The sequence below is a fragment of the Stegostoma tigrinum genome, chromosome 2 (assembly GCF_030684315.1).
Source record: "Stegostoma tigrinum isolate sSteTig4 chromosome 2, sSteTig4.hap1, whole genome shotgun sequence".
NCBI classification, from domain to species: domain Eukaryota; kingdom Metazoa; phylum Chordata; class Chondrichthyes; order Orectolobiformes; family Stegostomatidae; genus Stegostoma; species Stegostoma tigrinum.
This window is the reverse complement of record NC_081355.1, coordinates 158,911,015-158,930,110: the sequence shown is the minus strand read 5'-3', so window position 1 is coordinate 158,930,110 and position 19,096 is coordinate 158,911,015. Positions and strand designations below refer to the sequence as shown.

Below are 19,096 nucleotides of genomic sequence, written 5' to 3'. Positions count from 1 at the left end.
AGAGACTTCCATCATATCTTTCACTAGTTGAAACGGAAGTTAGCACCTCTTACTGTTGTTGGCTTCTCGCTTGGCCATCACTTGTCTATCAATGTTCTTCAGCTTGCTGCTTTGTCTAGATATAAATACAACTCCCACATTTCCATTGCTCATGTCAAACACTCTTCCCTTCAATAAATCTTAACTCTCAATTGGAAAAGGTAAGATCTGTTCCAAAACTCGGATATCTGAAATAGAGGCTTATTGGAATGGGAGGGTCAGTGTTCATTTAAATACAATGAACAGCTTGAATTTGGCAGAAGGGGTAGGGAGAGGAAATTATAAAACTAGTAGCATTGTTTGAAAAGTGTGTGAGGGTAGAAGGACTTGACGGTGTGTGGGGGGGTGGGGGTAGGTTGATGTAAACTGATCTTTGAACGTGACAGGAAGAATTGAAAGTGTGTTGAACCTTGCAAGAGCCCTGTATTTGTTTTCGTAGAACCCTTGATCAGAAAATGAGCTCTGTTTATGTATTTTTTTCATTCTGGAGGCTAGGTGCTACCATGGACTGGGGTGAAAGCATTGTAATTCTGAACTTTTTATTCCTTTATTTTTCTACTTTGTTCCTATGATCTTGTATTTTTCTGATTTATTCCCAAGAATCAGTACCTAGGTACCTTTGCACCTAAGATGGTGCCATAAGTAGTGATTTGTAAACTTCTTATTGTACTCCTATGAATATATCTGACAATGAAGGTAATTCTAGTTCTATAAAGTGCCCAATGCGATGTTAGCTCCCAGCGATAATACTGTGACCTCTCTTGGTCAGTATAGGAAGGAATGCGGGTCCTTGAGAGAGTGCAAAAGAGATTGACCAGAGTGGTTCCTGGGAGAAGGGATTTTAGTTACAAGATTAGGTTGGAGAAACTGATGTCATTCTACTTGAAACAAGAGAGATTGCGGAGAGAGATTTGATAAATGTGTAGATGATTGAGGTGAAAAGCTCCTCCTATTAGCTGATGGCGCAAAGATTAATGTATAGTGATTTAAATGTTTTGGCCAAGAGATGCAAGTGGAATGTGAGGAAGAACTTCTTTTGACAGCAAGTGGTAATGACCTGGAACTTGCTCCCTATGAGTGTGGAGGAAGTGGGAATGATCAATGAGGTCAAATAAAAATTACCTAAGGTCTTGTAGGAAGTTAACCTGCAGTGTTATAGGATTTGAATGAGAATCAAGAGACCCAGCATAGACTGAATGTACAGAATAGTCTCTGCCTTTTCCATAATATATAATAAATATAAATTTTCTAAGAAGCTCAATCCTAGTAACATTGAAAGAATTCTTCACATACTGGCAGTACTGAAGAGATTGGGGGCTACCTCTGGAAATTCACATTTCATGGAGGATGAGAAGCCCACTGATCCATGCGCAGTGAAATCACTGAGGCAGGTGAAGAGGAGAGAAGTCCTTCATTTTTCACAAACACCGCAGATTTGTTGAGATTTGAGCTTGTGACGTCTTGGGGTCTTGGGCAATGCCGGAATCACAATTACATCCCAAATACACACAGGACAAGACCGAGCATGGGTGTTGAGATTTTTATTTTATATACAAAATTGCTATTTTATATTACATACTTATTACATGAGAAACCGACATGGGATGAAAAATTTAATCATGTACTGAAAGTTTCTTTGCAGTGCTTGAAGCCACTTTTTTTGTAGTTTTGTCGCATTTTGATTTTGTATTTCCTCCTTGGTACCAGCTGTCAGTTCAGCTTTGTTGGCAGTGCGTCTGTGTGCTGGCATCTTTTTATGCAAAGAAGCAAGTTGGGAACTCTAGCCCACCTCTGGAGTCTTTGCTTGGTCTCCGCTAATTTTCTTGCAAACTCTGAGTACAGGAATGCCCAAGTGTCACGGTATTGTATTCACCTTTTGCACTGCTGCAGATTTTTGTAGTTGTCCTCAACGTGCTCCTTATTTATTTTCTTTCCCTTCCAGCGGCTGCAATCTTGAGTACTGCTGCTCCTAGTCTGCCACTAGCTTGCAAAGTCTGTGGGTCACATCATTGTTAATGTTGGTTAACTTCGAATCGTGCTCTTTCTGTCTCGGTCTTTGTTCTGCAGGAAGAAAAGAAATCTGATTTAAACGAAAATGCTGGAGAAACTCAGCATGTCTGGCAGCTTTTGTGGAGAAGGAAACAGTTAATATTTTCAGTCCAGTATGACTCTTCAGATCTCATAGATTTGAATTTGTCGTCATTTAGGTGTGAGTGTGACTCCTGGATTTTTCGCATTGTTTGCCCTGCTTTATTAAACAACTGGGTTGACAAAAAAAACTTTGAGTCACTTGAGCTCTAATCTTCCACCTTGTTTTTGAAGCACCTCGTTAAAGCCTCCCCCTTTATGTGGATGGCATCTGTCTAACTTCAAGTTGCATTGGCTACACCTAGAAATATAAAATAGGAGTGGGCAATTCAACCCTTTGAGCCTCCTCCGCCATTCAGTATGATCATGCCTGATTATCCAACTCTACTCTATTCCCACCTTCTTGTGCCTCTTGACCCCATTTGATCGTCTCAAAGCTTGGTGGGCAGTGTCACTTTGTACATTTGCTCTTTTGACATGTGAAGGCAATAGGATCTGTTTCTGTGATTAAAGAGACCACTGCTGAACTCCTCATTGTCAGTGTCTGCGTGCATGCGTGGAGGGAGCACAGATCTTTCCAAAACTACTCTTAGCATGATGCCCTGTGATTATTTGTCCCTGGTGGGATTTTAAATCTTCTAACCTGCCTCAAGCCCTGTAGTAATCCTGTCTCCACTCAAGCATTGTTTATACTGTCAGGTTTGTGTAGTGTCTGTGGATCAAAGTGCAGTGGCTGCCGTCATGCCGCTGAATTTAAGCAATGCCTGGAGTCGAGGCACTAGCTTCACTGCATACTGTTTTCTGTAACTGCTGCACTCTCTCATTTCACCGCCTCCCCAGGCCCAGAAAAACCCACTTGCTCTTCAATTTGGTTTTTAATGTTTTTCAAATTCTCCCCACCGCCTGCGCTGTGATTGAGAGGTTTGACAGCTCAGGAAGCTGAGGCTGGAAAAACCACACAGTGAAAAGTCCTATCGCACCTCTTCAGCTTTCAGACATATGTGATGCGTTAGTTTGATTTGTAGCTGCCCAGAAGAATGGAGCTGGAAACTTTTATTTTGCTTGTGCTGGGACTCAGGCGAATTTCATTCAAAAACAAGAGCCTCTCATTTCATTCCTCACCCTAGCCTGACTGAAGTAATACTCTGTTGAGCTAAGGCTGAAACTGCCAGTTGACTGACTGGTTCCCAATTCTGTCTCTGATCTGACTGAGCTTGATCATTCTCCCCTCCACTAAACACCAGTTCCATGCTAGTAAATGGATGCACTGTTGGCTCTCTCCATGCTGACTTTCTGATCCTGGGCCTGCTGTACACACCTGTGTTTAATGGAAGCTGAGATTCATAGAATTTATAGGATCCCTACCGTTTGGAAACAGCCCCTTCAGCCCAATAAGTCCACGCCGACCCTCAGAACATCCCACCCAGATCCATCCCCCTATAACAAACCTAATCTACACATCCCTGAGCACTACAGGTGATTTAGCATGGCCAACTGACCTAGCCTGCACATCTTTGGGCTTGTACTTTCCGACAGGGAGGGCAAGTCAAGTCATCTCTGGGACTGCTCCCCCTCTCACTTTTGAAATTTTTAATAAACAAAGATTTTTTTTTAAATAAACGGATGGCAGAGATTTTATTTTATTTGTTATTAGCTTCTGAGGATTAGTTGGTGGGCCAGCATTTGTTACCCACCCCATACCTGCCATCGAAGGTATTGAGGTGTCTCTTTGAACCGCTGGTGTGCATGGGATGTAAGAAGGGAGTTCAGTGGGTTTGACCCCAGCGACCCATCTCGTGTTAGTGGCTGTATGTACGCCACATGGACTGCAATGGATCGGTCACCACGTAACCAGCACTTTCTCAAAGGGCATGGACAATAAATGCTGGCCCAGCCAGCAGCACTTACATCCTGTGAAATAACTTAAAAGTGTTGAAAAGACTTTTCAGCAGACTCTAATTTAAGACCCAATTGTGTGGCACCCACACAGCACTTAAGTGTAGCTGCTAAGACTGACACTGCCCTTTTTTTTAATAGGCCTCTTCAGCTTCACTGTTTTTCAAAGCAATGTGCTGGGGAGCTCCTAGTGGTGATATAACCACCTCTGCATCAGGAGCAGTTTTTTTTCCCTCTGTCTCAATGCACCATAACTGTACAGAATGGCTTTGTTACTCTGCTTGCAAATAACACTTCAGTAATATAATCCATAGTAATGAGAGTAGGAACTTAATGTGTCGTAGATAATTGTTTATTGAACCCTAATAGCTGGGCAGTGGATTACTTTGGAAGTGTAGTGGGTTCCATTTAAATGTGACAACCACATTTAATTTCTATTTTCCCAGAATCAGCAGTGTTCCTAATGACTCATGCACTTACTTATGGACATGTTAGTTGAAGAGACACATGCTGTCCAATGCACCAAAAGAGTCCTCAAGAAGTTGAATTTTTGACATGTACCCCCTCAGAGATGGGGCTTCAGTATAATGATTTGGTGCAGCACTGGAATGCTGGACTGAATTATACTCCAGTTTGGGAACTGAAACCAAATATTTTGATACTCGGGAAGCATGTTACCAAATGAGACAAAACCAGTGGGGGAGTATAGTGGTCACTCATCACAAATATCAGTTAGTTCATGTATATGTCTCTTCACTCATGCCCAGAGGTTTACAGTAGATATCCTACTGAGCAAGTTAACAAATTGATTTAACAAATTTGGTCAGTTATGATCTGATACTAGACTGTGGGAAGTTGCAGAGCTATCTTTGGAAAACCTAACTCGTTCATCAACATTTGCCACCTATGACCTATATTAGTCTCACAGTACAGTCTTAATTCTTAAAAACTTCAAAGCAACTATTCACTGGAGCACAGGAGGTTGAGGGATGACCTTATTGAGGTCGTAAAATCATGAGGGGCATAGAGGTAAATAGCAAGGGTCTTTTCCCTAGGATTGGGAGTTCAAAACTAGGGGCATATTTTTAAGTGAGAGGAGAGAGATTCAAAAAGAACATGGGGCAAATTTTTTTAATATGGTAGTTCATGTCTGGAATGAACTGCCGGAGAAAGTGGTGAATGCAGATACAGTTAGTGTTTAAAAGACATTTGAAGAAGTACCTGATTAGGAAAGGTTTGAAGAGATATGGGACAAGTGCAGGCAGGTGGGACTAGTTTGGTTTGGGAGTGTTTTTGGCATGGTTGGACTGAAAGGTCTGTTTCCATGCTAAATGACTTTATAATTGGGGCCACTCAATAACTACTGGCAAACCAACATCCTCCATATTCTAATCGTAAATATTTTTGTATGTCAGAATTGGGTACTTTTTTAGGGAAAAGATCCACACCTTCCCAAACTTTTTCATCTTGCACTGTTTGAGACAAATGTATGCATGCTACTTTTATTAAAATAAGAGAGACACAGGATCCTGCTGCAAAGCAAAAGGAATAGGCTCAAGCATTGTGTGTTTTTGAGTGACCTTGCTAGCTTTCACCAGGGCAGTATCTCGACCTGTCAGATTTGACTTGCCAACCAATTAGTATCTTTTTCTCCCATTATATAAATTGTTGCAATCATTTGAAATTTGACATTTTTGCACTGTCCCAATTGATGAGTCCAAGATAAAAACCTTCGGCAATGTACTGTCTTTTCAGCAAGAGTTCAGTTCTATAGTTCTTCAGTTCAGATCACTGCTCCAGAGGGACTTAGCTCAAAACTAAGCATACTGTTGCTGTGGAAGTGGGGAATGGATGTTGAAGGGAATTACCTGAGCTACGTTACTGAATGACACAGTGAACATAATCTACTCCTCAGTTTCCTACCAAGGCACTTCACTGCAGAATAATACTTTGTGTCCATCTCTCATCACTGATAGCCTGCCTGGTAACTGTACTTTAAACTTTTATTCCAAGTTTCTAAAAAAACAAAATTCTGCCATAATTTTCCTGTCTGTTTTACTTAACTGTATGCCAGCCTTAACTTGCAGCTAAGTAAAGCATTGGTGCTTCTGAACTGGCCCTACCTACCTTAGTTTCTGTTACGTCTGAATTTTAAGGAGGTCTGTAACAATTCAGGGGCAGCGGGAGGGATGCAGTGTGAGGGTGGCTGTACTAAGTTCACCTACTTGTTCACAGATGGAGATACTCTTTCTGTAATTTCTTGCTAAAGTATTGTTTTAATTGTGTCAAGTTTTTGTTCCTGTTACTTGGGATGGGGCTGATGCTGCTGGTAATGTTTCTGTAGTGGCATAGGGCACATGGCATGTATAGGAGAAATTAATTGAGTATCATGGCAGGCGGTGGGTGGAAGGAGACTGTAGAGGGAACTTTTCAGCTCAACCCAGATGCAGAGTAAACAATTTTAAGAAGACTTCTCTTGCATCTCAATTTTTATTTGAGAATACTCACTGTCCTGAAAATGTCAAAATAAATTAAAATACTACTGGATGTCTGAAATCTGAAATAAGCACGGCAACACGAGAGAATCTCAGCAGGTCTGGCAATATTTGTAGAAGGAGAAGCAGAGTTAACATTTTGAGTCAAGTATGACTTCTTCAGAACCAGAAGAGTTATATTGGACTCAGTGTTAACTCTGTTTTGTTCTCCACAGATGCTACCAGGCCTGCTGAGCTTCTCCAGCTCTCTGTTTGTTTGTGTGTGTTAAGTATATGCTTAGTTTCAGCGTTTGTCTGAAATATGTATGAGCTTTTAGTTGTACATGGCACTTTGCTGTCTTTTATTAACTTGTTTCTGTCTCCACAATGAGCAGAGAAATTAAGTAATGATTCACATTGCTGACCCTTCACCAGACTGAAGGATCATTGAGCTGAAACATAACTTCTAGTTTTCCTCTCCAAGGAGGCTGCCTGACCTGCTTAGCGTTTCCAGTATTCTGTTTTCAGTCAACCCCAAGTGACGTAAGTCAAGGATCACTTCCTGACTCAGCCTGACTAAAGATGGTTGGTTTATCAGAACAATTGCAGGAATGACAGGACCAACATATGAAGAGAAACTCAATCAGTTAGGATTACTTTCACTCCGATTTATAAGAATGAGGGGGCAGTTTCATAGAAACCTATAAAATTCAAGCAGGACTAGACAGGGTAAATGCATGAAGGGTTTTCCTGATGATCAGGGGGTCCAGAACCAGGGGTCACAGGTTATGGAATGGGAGAAGTGCATTTAGGACTCGGGTGAGAATTTTCTTCACCCTGTAAATGGTAAGGCTGTGGAATTCTCTGCCTCAAAAAGCAGTTGAGGTTAAAACCTTGAATGTTTTCAAGAAGGAGTAAGATAGAAGCCCTGGGGCTACAGTGACCAAAAGGTATGGGAAGGAATCCCGAACAAGTACAGAGTTGGATGCTCAAGCCTGATCATATTGAAAAGTAGAGCAGACATGAAGGGCCAAATGGACTTCTCCTGCTGCAGTTTTCTATGCTTCATTTTCGGAAGGATCTTGGTGAACCAACTGGATTGTTACTCATGTCCACTGTTACTAGAACCAACTTTGTATTTTTAGAAGAGAATTGAAATTCTCCAACAGTCATTGTGAGCTTTGAATTTGTATCCACTTGATTAATAGACCATTAACAACCATTACACCTCCTTCCAATGAGGTGAATGTGGCAAATGTTGAGAGAGACAGTAGGAGGAAACCCATTTAAACCGCTTGGAGCACCCAGTGTGCCATCTAGCGAGTTGTATTTTTCATGTTACCACGTGTCACACCTAAAACAGTTCTCTGGATGCTCATCAGTCTGCCTAGCTGCTCCCAGTCATAGCTGGAGCAGGGGCTCAAATGTAAGCAATGTTTTGGATATTCTCTTTGCCTGGCTTATCAACACTGTAAGTTTCAAACTTGAATGGAGAACTGAAACAGGTCAGTCTGAAAAGTTTACGGTTTCTTTAGAAATGATGTCTGAGGATCTATTGCAGGACTTTTGAGGTGTCTCAGGTAAAGGGGAAATTCCTGCTTCTGCAGGCAGTCCTGCGTTATTATAGTCTATGAATGTTATGTAGACAGCTCATCAGAAAGAAGGGAGTTAGTTTGATGTGTCAGTTATCATTTCCAGTTTGAAATGTGCTACTGTATTTCAGCTGAATGGGGTGGGGTGGGGCTCAGCGGATGGGGTTGGCGGGGTGGTATCATGCAGCAGGTAATATGTTTTTAACAAGCTGGTATATCCTTTGCCTGAGTCCAGCTATTTTCTGTTTCACTTCGGGTTAGTAACCAATGCCCTAGCAAGCATATTACGAAAAGCAGCTGATCTCACAGTTAATCACATCACCTCATGAACCTTGTGAGATGGAAGTTTGCAATGTTTATTTCTTGAAGCTGGAGATGGCATTAATCAAGGCGTCTTGTTCCATTTTCAAACAGTTGGGCATTTGGACTTTTTTGGAAGTGTGTTTCTGGACTTTCTGTGCATTATTCAATGATGCAGCTCAGAGATGTGGATGGGGGGGAGAGCAAGGGGAGGATGTGGCTGAAGGTGGCAAAGACCTAGTGGCCTTTGCCAGGTCAGTTGATAATCATACAGTACAGAAGAGGCCTTTCAGCCCATCGAGTCTGCACTGACAAAACTGCTCTAAATCTACACTAATCCCACCTTCCAGCCACTTGGCCCATAGCCTTGAGTGTTATGACATGTTATTCAAGGGTTTTTGCAAGCTGTCAGGTTTCCCACTTGACTTCCCTTCTGGGCAGTGCATTGCAGATTCTCATCACTCTCTGGGTGAAATGTTTTTCTTCAAATCCCCTCTCAGCCTCCTGCCTTAACCTTTACAATTGTGCTGCTCTTGCTTTTTGTTTATTCATTGTGGCATGAGCATTAGCATTTATTGCCTAGAGGACAGTTCAGAGTCAACCACATTGCTGTTGGTCTGGAGTCACATGTAGGCCAGACTAGGTAAGAATGGCAGTTTCCTTCCCTAAAGAAACCAGATAGGTTTTTCCAACAATGGATTTACGATCATCATTAGATTCTTAATTCAGATATTTTTATTGAAGTCCAAATCCACCATCTGCTGTGGTGGGATTTGAACACATGCCTCCAGAACATTATCTGGGTCTCTGGATTAACAGTTCAACGATAGTACCACTAGGCTGTCGTCTCCCCCATTGTTGACCCTTCAACTACGAGAACAGCTACTTCCTGTCCATGCCCATCATAATCTTATACACCTCAATCAGCCTTTCAGCCTTCTCTGCTCGAAAGAAAACCACACAAGCTTATCCAGCCTCTCTTCAGAACTGAACATCCTCATAGATCAACTCTGCACTCCCTCCGGTGCAATCATATCTTTTCTATAGTACAGTGACTTAATAATGCTAAATGAAAATACAAAGAACTGTGAATGCTGTAAATCAGAGACAAAGATAGAAATTTGAGCTTTTCCAGCAATTTCTATCTTTGACTAAATAAAGCTATCTTGCAACAAAACGAAATGCACAATGGATTACTGAGAATTATACTCCATAGAGTGTCATGTAATGACCGTATTGAGTTGGCCATTATTTTGCTACAAAAATATGATTTGAAGCTTCAGGACTGTCTAGAAATTTATACCCCTTACCAACCTCATTCAGCCAGTTGTACCTACGCTGACTGCCTCTGAAAGAAGAGCACTTTTCTTTCTCCCCTGCCCTCTTAAATTATTTTTTGAATATTTATCATCTTTCAATGAAATCTGCTCTTGCCTTTCTCTGCTCGGATGGAATTTTTCCTGATTTTTGAGTTATTTTGATGAGGGAGCAGAGCTGACAGTATTGTGATTTATGAGATGGAGTTCTAAAAGACCTTTTTGTTTCAAAAGTGTCGCATAATCAAGAGAGTTGGAATATAAAAGCAGCGATGTGCCTCTGAGGCTTTATAAAGCTCTAGTTAGGCCCCATTTAGAATACTGTGTCCAATTTTGGGCCCCACACCTCAGGAAGGACATACTGGCCCTGGAGCCTGTCCAGCGGAGATTCACACGGATGATCCCTGGAATGGTAGGTTTAACATACGATGAACGGCTGAGGATCCTGCGATTGTATTCATTAGAGTTTAGAAGGTTGAGGGGAGATCTAATAGAAACTTACAAAATAATGAATGGCCTGGAAGGGGTGGATGCTAGGAAGTTGTTTCTGTTAGGCGGGGAGACTAGGACCTGTGTGTGCAGCCTTAAAATTAGAGGGGGTAAATTTAAAACGGAAATGAGGAGACATTTCTTCAGACAGAGAGTGGTGGGCTTGTGGAATTCATTGCCACGCAGTGCAGTGGAGGCCGGGACGTTAGATGCCTTCAAGGCAGAGATCGACAAATTCTTGTTCTCACAAGGAATCAAGGGCTACAGGGAGAGTGCAGGGAAGTGGAGTTGAAATGCCCATCAGCCATGATTTAAATGGCGTTACTTCCACCCCTATGTCTTATGATCTGAAAAAATTTGGCAGCTGTGACAAAGTTGAAGCCTTTGGAATAAAAAGGACAGTGGCAGCGTAGATATGAAATTGCCTGAGTAACAAGAAATAGGGAGTAGTGGTGAACAGCTTTTGGAGTGGAGGAAGGTGACTAGTTGGTTTCCTCCAGGATTTATGTTAGCTTTGTGTTTTTCCTTGGTGTGTAAGACAATCTGAAAACTTATAGATGCCACAAAATTTTTGAAGTATTTTGAGGAGGGGAGACAGTCTAAAATAAATGGTACAATATTGAGGGCGCAAGAGCAGAGGTGCTTAGGAAGAATATCTCTGGATAAGTAATTGGAGATGACAGGCTGGTTGAGAAATCAGTTAATATGGGATACGAGATCCTGGGCCTTACAAAAACCGATGTGGAGTACAAACTCAAGGGAAGAAGTTGTGAAGCTTCTAAAACAAAACACTGGTTGGTCTTTATCTGAAGTTTCATTTCTAATTCTGGACACCACACTTTTGGAAAGATGTGAAGTCTTAAGAGGAAATGCAGACAGAAGATTCAGAATGGTTCCAGGATTAGGGTTATTTAGCTAGATGGAGTAAAAAAAAATTTGGGGTACTTTTTAGAAAAGAAGGTTGAAAGAAGATTTGATCAAGCTGCTCAGAATCCTGACTGGTTGTTAGAGGACCTGTTCCAATTGGCTGAAAGTTGAGAACCAGAAGACCAGGATTTAAAGTAGTTTGCAAAAGTTGATTGCACAAAACCTCTTCCTTACTTGACAAATAGTTTGCATCTGAATGCACTACCTTGGAGAGATGATGACGCATGTCTTTCCGAAGGGATTGGAGTAATTATTCTAACAGCAAATAATTATGGGGCTACTCTCAAAGTAAGGAGGGGGCTCAATGAGCCCCTCTCTTTCAGAGCCAAGACACTGACCTTGAGAGGCCTACTGGTATCATCCTGTTCTCTGGCCACTCTATGATTCAGAGGTGTGGTGATGCTTTATAAACTACAATATTCTTTAGTGCTTCTTGCACAAATCTAACTTCCACTGGCTTGACTGGCAAGATGCTGAGAATCTGCTACAGGAACTGTAGTGAAATTCTACCTTGTCAGCTGCTGTAGACTTCATTTTTAAGATCTTCATTGGATGTGGATGCCCCTGGCTGGACCAGCAATTATTGACCACCCCTAGCTGCTATGGAGAAGATGACAGTGTGCTGCTTCCTTGAACGACTATAGTCCATTTGGTGTAGGTTGACCCACGATACCATTTGGAACGGAGTTCCAGGATTTTGACCCAGTGACACTGTTAAGACTGGTAGTATATTTCCAAGCCAGGATGATGAGTGGCTTGGTGGGTAATTTGCAAGGGGTGGTGTTCCCCTGTACCTGCTGCACTTTGTATGAAAGTGCTCATAGGTTTGGAAGTTGCTGTCTAAAGAGCCTTGGTGAATTTCTGTAGTATATCCGCTGACTGAGTGTTTGACTCAGTCCACCACAATGTTTGTGGATGTGATGTGTACAAAGCAGGCCACTTTGCCCTGGATGGTGTCAAGTTTTACAAGTGTGTTTGGAGCTGCACCTATCCAGGCAAGTGGAGAGTATTCCATCACACTCCTTGTGCCTAGTAAATGGCTGATAACCGTTGAAGATGCCCGAGATGAGTTACTCTTCGCTGTAACTGAGTAACTAACTTTTGTTGTTGGAACCAATCATCCTGTTTAGTAAGATAGAGATCGATATCTCTAGATGGATACATGTAATAGAACTTCCAGTCAAGCCTGTCTGGTGTTGGAGAGACTTGGTTATTGGCAGACTTCAAGATAGTATGTAACAAAAGTTACAGTTCAATAATTTTCGAACACAGGCTGTCACTGAAAAGTAGAGCTGCTTAATTTTGACCCTAGAGTTTTACCCACTTACCCTGCAAGTGTATCTAAGAGTATATTTAGCTGTTGCACTTTAATCAAACTGGAGAAGGTTTGGGGGCTTCCAGCTGCTTTTGCGAATGTGCATGAGCAGATGACTGAAATATAGAATGAGTCGAAACTCAAACATTGCATTGTGGTTTTTTTAATCAATCTGTTTGGATATGTTATGAAGTATATCTAGGACAGGCAGGACTTGAGCCAGGGTTCAGCTGCTGCCATTGTACTACAAGAGCCCTTAAAAATTGCATTGTAGGCATTCTTAGACACTGGATGCCTCCAAGCACTGAAGCCGATGAAGTACTTCGGAAGTATAGTCATTGTAATGTAGAAAACGTGGCAGCCTGTTTAGTAAGTGTTGTGTTATTTGATGAATTGGTATTAGCCGGATAACCCATTTCTGTTATGTTTTTTTGAGGGTTAAATATTGGCCAGGGCACCTGGCTTTGTTTGAAGTAGTACTGTAGGACTTTCTTTTATGTCTTCAGTTTCAGCTAATGTTTTATCTGAAAGACAGCAACTCCAACTGTACTGAGTTCCCTCAGTGCTGTGGTCCTAGGAGGTGGTTCAGAATTAATTTATGCATCCTAAAACTTATTTCGATGGAGAAAAAGTCTGCTGTCTCTGTGCAGAATGACATGCACGATGGAGATTGGATTAAGTGGTGAAGGCTAAGCTTTTAATTACTGTGGCACTGGATGTGAGTTGCTCGCTGAGCTGGAAAGTTAGTTTTCAGACGTTTCGTCACCATTCTAGGTAACATCATCAGTGAGCCTCCGACGAAGCGCTGGTGTTATGTCCCACTTTCTATTTATCTGGTTAGGTTTCCTTGGGTTGGTGACTGTGGCACTGTCAGAGAGGCTGAATTAAATGTTATTCGGACATTTGCGTCCTCTCGCTTTTCCAATTAGTTCTTTTTGACTGGAAATTTTTAAGAGGAATCAACAATGTTTAACAGTTGGTGGTGTTACTGTTGACATCCCAGAAGGTCTGATTGGGGAAATGGCACGGCACTTATTACTCCAACCGAGTGTAATTAATATTTTCAAAGCCAGTGGGCGAGACTGTTGTTACAGACATTGTCGATATGTCATTACATGCTTCATATTCCATGATTGAGTAAGATTGTAAACATTCATTGGTCACTTTTGCTGATATGGTGAACTGCTTTCTGAGCAGGGTAGTGAGATGTAATCGCTCGGATACAAGCTAGCTCCAAAAGCTGTAACTCAATGTGTCCTCCATGGATTAATCTGTAACTTGCACTAATTGCTGCAATTAATTCGCAGCATTGTTGCTGGTTTTCATACAGTAGTAGTAAAGGGTTGTATAAAATCCAAATCACCCTTTAACCCAATGCATTTTATTACAGTGATGCACTTTTTACATCTCATCCACAGCAAGACCTAAAACCAGTCGAGTCTGAGAAGAACAATCTGTTTAAATACTTTTTTTTGAGTTCTAGAGCTGACTTAAAATTCTCGATTTCTCAGACTAACATATTTTAATCCTGCCTTAATCTTTCATTGATTGCTGCATCTATAACTATCCTGATCTCAGAATATAATTCTGCCCTTCATTTCAATTCTCATCTCTCCCCAGCTCCCTCTCCATCTCCCTTGCTCTCTCTCTCACGCACACTCTCACATTCCCCTCTCTCTTTCTTTTCAGACCCTACATAAAAATCTCTTAAATATGTTTTGGACATCCTTCCTCATATCAGCCAATCTGTCTGTTTTGGTTTGATTCTGACTGTGAATTGATTGTTTTTTGACGTTAAAATAGCTGGAACCACATTATTGAGACATCAACATGGTCGGGAAGCCTGATAAATTTGCACATTATTTTTAAAAACAATGCTGATTTATTTTGTTTTGAACATTGGATCTTTTGCGAGGCCATGAGTGCTTCATTCTCTAGTGTTTATGGAATTTAAATGGGAGAGACTGGGAAGTGTGCATGAATACAGATCACACCAGTATTCTGACTGTATGATCCCAAAAGGTTAACGGTGAGCACTGTCAAGAATCACAAAATGACTCATGAATTCATTCAATACGGAAGAAAGCCGTTCAACCTATTGTGCACGTGCTGACACTTGGTAAGAATAGTTTAACTTGTTCCACTCCCTCGCCTTTTTCCCATAGTCTGGCAACTTCTTAGTATTTATCCAATTTCCTTCGAAAGCCACTCTAGAATTTGTTTTAGAGTTTGATTCCAAGCCGTGACTTTAAATGGAGAGAAATTTTTAAAATTCAACATACAGCTTCAAAATTCCAGCTCTACCAAGTCAAATGCCTTTTCTTCTATTTTTAATATTCCACTCGTGCTTTGCTGTGAATGGCAAAATTGACTTCTCTCTCTCCTAATAGCCCTTTTTATGTATTGATGGAGTTTTTCTGCAGTGTGAGGCTTGTATATGTGAACTTGCAGCAGATCACTTCTGTGTTTCGCTGTGGATCTACCTGTATTTAAATGATTGCTTCTGAATATTTTATTGTGTGAGGTGGGCCATTTATATTTACAACTAACTAATTAACGAAACTCCAATCAGCACTCCAGTCAGAGGTTTGCTCACTCTGTTTTGAGATTAATTCAGACAAATCTACTTCCACACTCCTTTGCCCACCATTTTATCTCTGCAGGAAAAAGTAAAAATTCCCCTTTGTGGTGAAATCTGGTCTCTATCTGGTTGAAATAGCATTTAGTGGCAAGTGCATACCTGTAATTTAATTTCATTATAAATTTCAAATTATTTGAGTTTCAGTGAGAGCAAAGCGTGTTCTGTAGTGCCTTCCATGTCCTTAATGCAGTACCACCAGCCCCCAACTGACAACAAAAGCATTTCATAGCCAGTTAATTAGTTTAGAAATGCATTTGCTATTGTTTTGTAGATCAACCAAATAGTGCACATTGTGATCACATAAGCAGTTAAGGTAACTGCTCAGTTAATCTATGTTTGATATCCTTGAGTGTTAGATTTTAGCCTGGACAACTCCCTCGTTCTCGTCTTTGGAGTCCCAGAACCACCAAAACTGGTAGAGTTCGCCCTGGATTCAATCTTTCGTACAAAAATGTGGTTTTTGTGAGAGCCCAGCACTGACTAGCGTGAGGATGTTTCATCTTGATGAAATTTAGATGGCGATTGTTGTGATCAGTTAGAAGATGGGTGAACAGGTTTGCTGATGTGTGTTTGTGCTCTGCTCACGTGGTCTGTGTGGCATTGGTATTATTGTTTATGTGAGAATTTTCCCATGGTTTCCAGTGCACTCTGAATCTAACAAGATTATGCGTCTTTCTCAACTGCAAGCAATTGCTGTAAGATTTTGATATTTGTTTGAAACAAGTCGAAGAGAAGGTTGACGTGCTTTTGAGAGAAACAGTGTTGAAATATAATTTCATTTGATGTCCTTGCCGGAGATAAAATAGTTTTTAAAAAGTCTTATTTCAAAATAATTTTTCGAAGTGGCCCTGGTGTCTATTAAGTCTGGGCCTCTTTTCAACAGTGAGCAGGCAGGTGGGTCAAAAAGAGTAAATATTAATACCTGCTCTGGTTTTCCTTAGTGTAACGCAACAGTAAAACATTGCCTGTGCTTCACGTTATAAATTGCTTGGCTCAGCTGTGTATGTAACCATAAATCGCAATAAGCACAATGAATTGAACACACATTTAATTCTTGTACAACATCATTATGTGTTAAACGGTGGTGGAGCATCCCAGAACTGCGGAAGAAGAATTGAAGCCTTCAGCAGTTGATTTGAAATGGACAGTTTTATAAACTGGCGAACCACATTCATTGTGTACTGTTCGACTGAGTGAATTACTACGGTTTAGAAAAGTGGGAAGGGGGATGTTTCGGTTGCAGGAAGAAGAGATTTAAATTACTTGTGGTAAGATAGTAATAGATAAACTAGTTGAGTAATTCAGAGTCTTGGTTAAGAGATGAAGTTCTGTAGTTGTATTTAGTTGGAGATGCCCTGTATACTAGTGTAACCTCATTAGAGGCATGGACTTTTCAGACAGCTGATTGAAGATGTTACATAGATGGAAAACTAAATAGAGTACTGGCTGGTCAAGTATCAAGGCTTCCTCAGACATTGTGCTTACTTTGACCCAAATGAAAGTTGCCTGACTGCAGGCTAGGACCAGAGCAGACAGTTTTCACAAATCCACAATTGTTAGGAAAGTTTGTACCTACCATTCTCCTCTGGTTGCTCAGGCAGAAGGTGCAGATCTGTTTGGGTTGGTTGCTCTCTGTCTCGGTGACCCTGGTGCCAGGGTAGTAGCTGGATGCATTCGTGTGACATGGTTGTCCATCACCAGCCTCTCCCAGGAGCAACACGTTATCCAGGTGTGAGATGTAACTGGAAGCCAACCGCAGGGTTTCTATTTTGGACAATTTCCTGTCTGCAGGCTCAGTGGGGATGAGGGTCCTAAGTGCCGTGAAAGCCGTGTTGACGCTGTTGGTCCTGTCTCTCTCTCTGGCATTTGCAGCTTGTCTCTGTCTAATGACTCCCGTTACCGTGGCTTTCCTCTTCCTCTTTCCTCCTCCTCCTCCACCATAAGGTCCCAGACTGAAGGATGTCTCTGAACCCGAGCTCTCGCTGTCCAGTTCCTCATCGCCTTCCGACAGCATGCTGATCTCTGGGTAGAGACAGCGACTGGGGACTGATCTTAACATGGCAAAGGACATTTCTGCGCGGGTGGGGATTAGTTCACCCAGTGCGTCTCCCTTTGTGTTCTTCCTTCTTAATTTTTTTCTCAAAACTCAAAGGACAAGATCTAACAAAATAAATTTTAACAATTCATACTGAGCTAACCCTCAGGTTCTAACCTCCCTCCCTTTCCCAACAAGGTTATTTTCCTATTCCTGTGATCTCTATTTTTCAATTTGTCCTGTCCTTCCACTCTCTGCCTCTAAACTATCCCTTTTCCACTGTCTCACTATATATTGCTGTATCTTTCTCTGCCTCTCTAACTGTTTCAAGCTTCGCTGAGATCAGGTTTTTATAAGTAGGAGGCGGGACCCAGTCAGAAGGCGTTCTAGGGAGATCCTCTGAAATACTTCTCTCTTATTTTAACCCTTTCCCGGGGCTTCCCTCAGCCCTCTGGCATTTCACGTGCATTTGTAATCACTGACTCAGTTGGAGATATGATAAAATTGCATTGACCGTCCTGATCACAGTCTACAAATTCACTTCAAACCAATTATTCTATTTGTCCCTTCCCACCTCCCACCTCCCCCCACCAACTCGAATAAAAAAAGTCTTTAGCTAGTGGTTTAAGAATGAACATTTAATCATAGAATTTTACAGCACATATCGGGCTAGCTGACTTGTATTTTTTTCCTATGAGCTGTCTTGTCTAATCTAATCTGAATTTTCTAGCCCTCAAATTCCTATAATAGATCCACCTTGTTACAGCTTTTCTGTGCCCTCCCCATACACTTTAATATTCCGTCCAAATCATTTCACTCCCTCTACCTTTTAACGTCCCACCCAGTCTCAACTCACACCTTGTTCCCACTTCCAAAAACTCACTAGCTGCAGCCTTTAGTATCCCAACAGTCCAATCTCGCTCTGCTGCTCTCTCTGTATCCTTTAGGATCCTTGTGGCACTGAGCATAACTTAATCTTGGCTTTACCAATTACCAAAGGATCATATTGGTGTCCTGTTCATGGCAGGCAGTGGTTGAGTTGAATTACTGAGCAGGTTAAATACAAGTCCCGATAACCTATGTATTACTGAGTGGCTCAGATGTCACTTGCTGAGTTTTACAATCATTTTCAAATAAATTCTTGGTGTGGTGCTGTTTCTATACACATGCATGCATGCATTATTAAATTGTATTAAAGTATATTTTTAAAGTTAAAATTCTTACTGGGGAATCTGAACCTCAGTTAAGTATCCCTGACGTGACTGACATGATGGCTCTGTCAGAGTAGAATTAATTTGGGACATATAGAAATTAAGTAGGTTCAGATTATTGTTATCTTTCAAAATCAAATGCTTTCTTCTCAGCTGAAAATATTCTTTGTAGTTTCTAACTGCATGCTTGTTCTCATCTTCATCATACTGCCTTAGTTCAGATCCTTGACTGCTATCTCTTTCAATTATTTGTGAAATGGATATATATTTTACAGTACATGGTTCATCCACTACATGGTTCTGTGGTTAACTGGATCCAGGCTCTATGATAGTGGGACAGGCCAGTGACACTGGCTTCACCTGAGCATCTTAAGTTGGACATAAAAGCATGTGATCAGAGTTCCCAAAGAGAGTGGCTACCAGAGTGCATTTGTTTGAAACTTCAGGTGACCATGGATCAGCGTTTTGTGATTGACTCATGGTCAGAAGGTTTGCCAGCACTTTGCATTGAGCTCTGGTAAGAACTTGGCAGCGTGAGCAAAAAGGGTTAATAATCGGAAGAACCGGATACTGTCCGGTTTTGACACAAACTGGTTTGTTCCTACTCTGGTAATCAGGTTACCAAGTGGCACCAGTGGGGAATCTAATCGGGGGTAATTTGGGATCCTGAGAGAGCCAGTCAGTGGGAGAGTAAGGAAATCGGTAATGGGGCTGCTTTTGCGTTGAAACCGCAAAACAATGGAGATTTTACATCTGGGAAAGTCATTGGAATA

The 19,096-nt window shown here is 41.4% G+C and overlaps 2 protein-coding genes across 2 annotated transcripts in view; one reads left to right on the top strand and one right to left on the bottom strand.

Annotated features, from left to right (window-relative positions):
• The window catches only part of bop1 (BOP1 ribosomal biogenesis factor), a 160,599-nt gene that overhangs the window by 67,843 nt on the left and 73,660 nt on the right, over positions 1-19,096 (top strand). The window lies entirely within an intron of this gene.
• scxa (scleraxis bHLH transcription factor a) lies at positions 1,697-17,351 on the bottom strand. The gene is made up of 2 exons (XM_048552050.2): positions 16,654-17,351; positions 1,697-2,100 (listed from the first exon to the last, which is right to left on the bottom strand). Exons 1-2 carry the CDS (start codon positions 17,146-17,148, stop codon positions 2,062-2,064), a joined length of 534 nt encoding a protein of 177 aa, XP_048408007.1. The 5' UTR covers positions 17,149-17,351; the 3' UTR covers positions 1,697-2,061.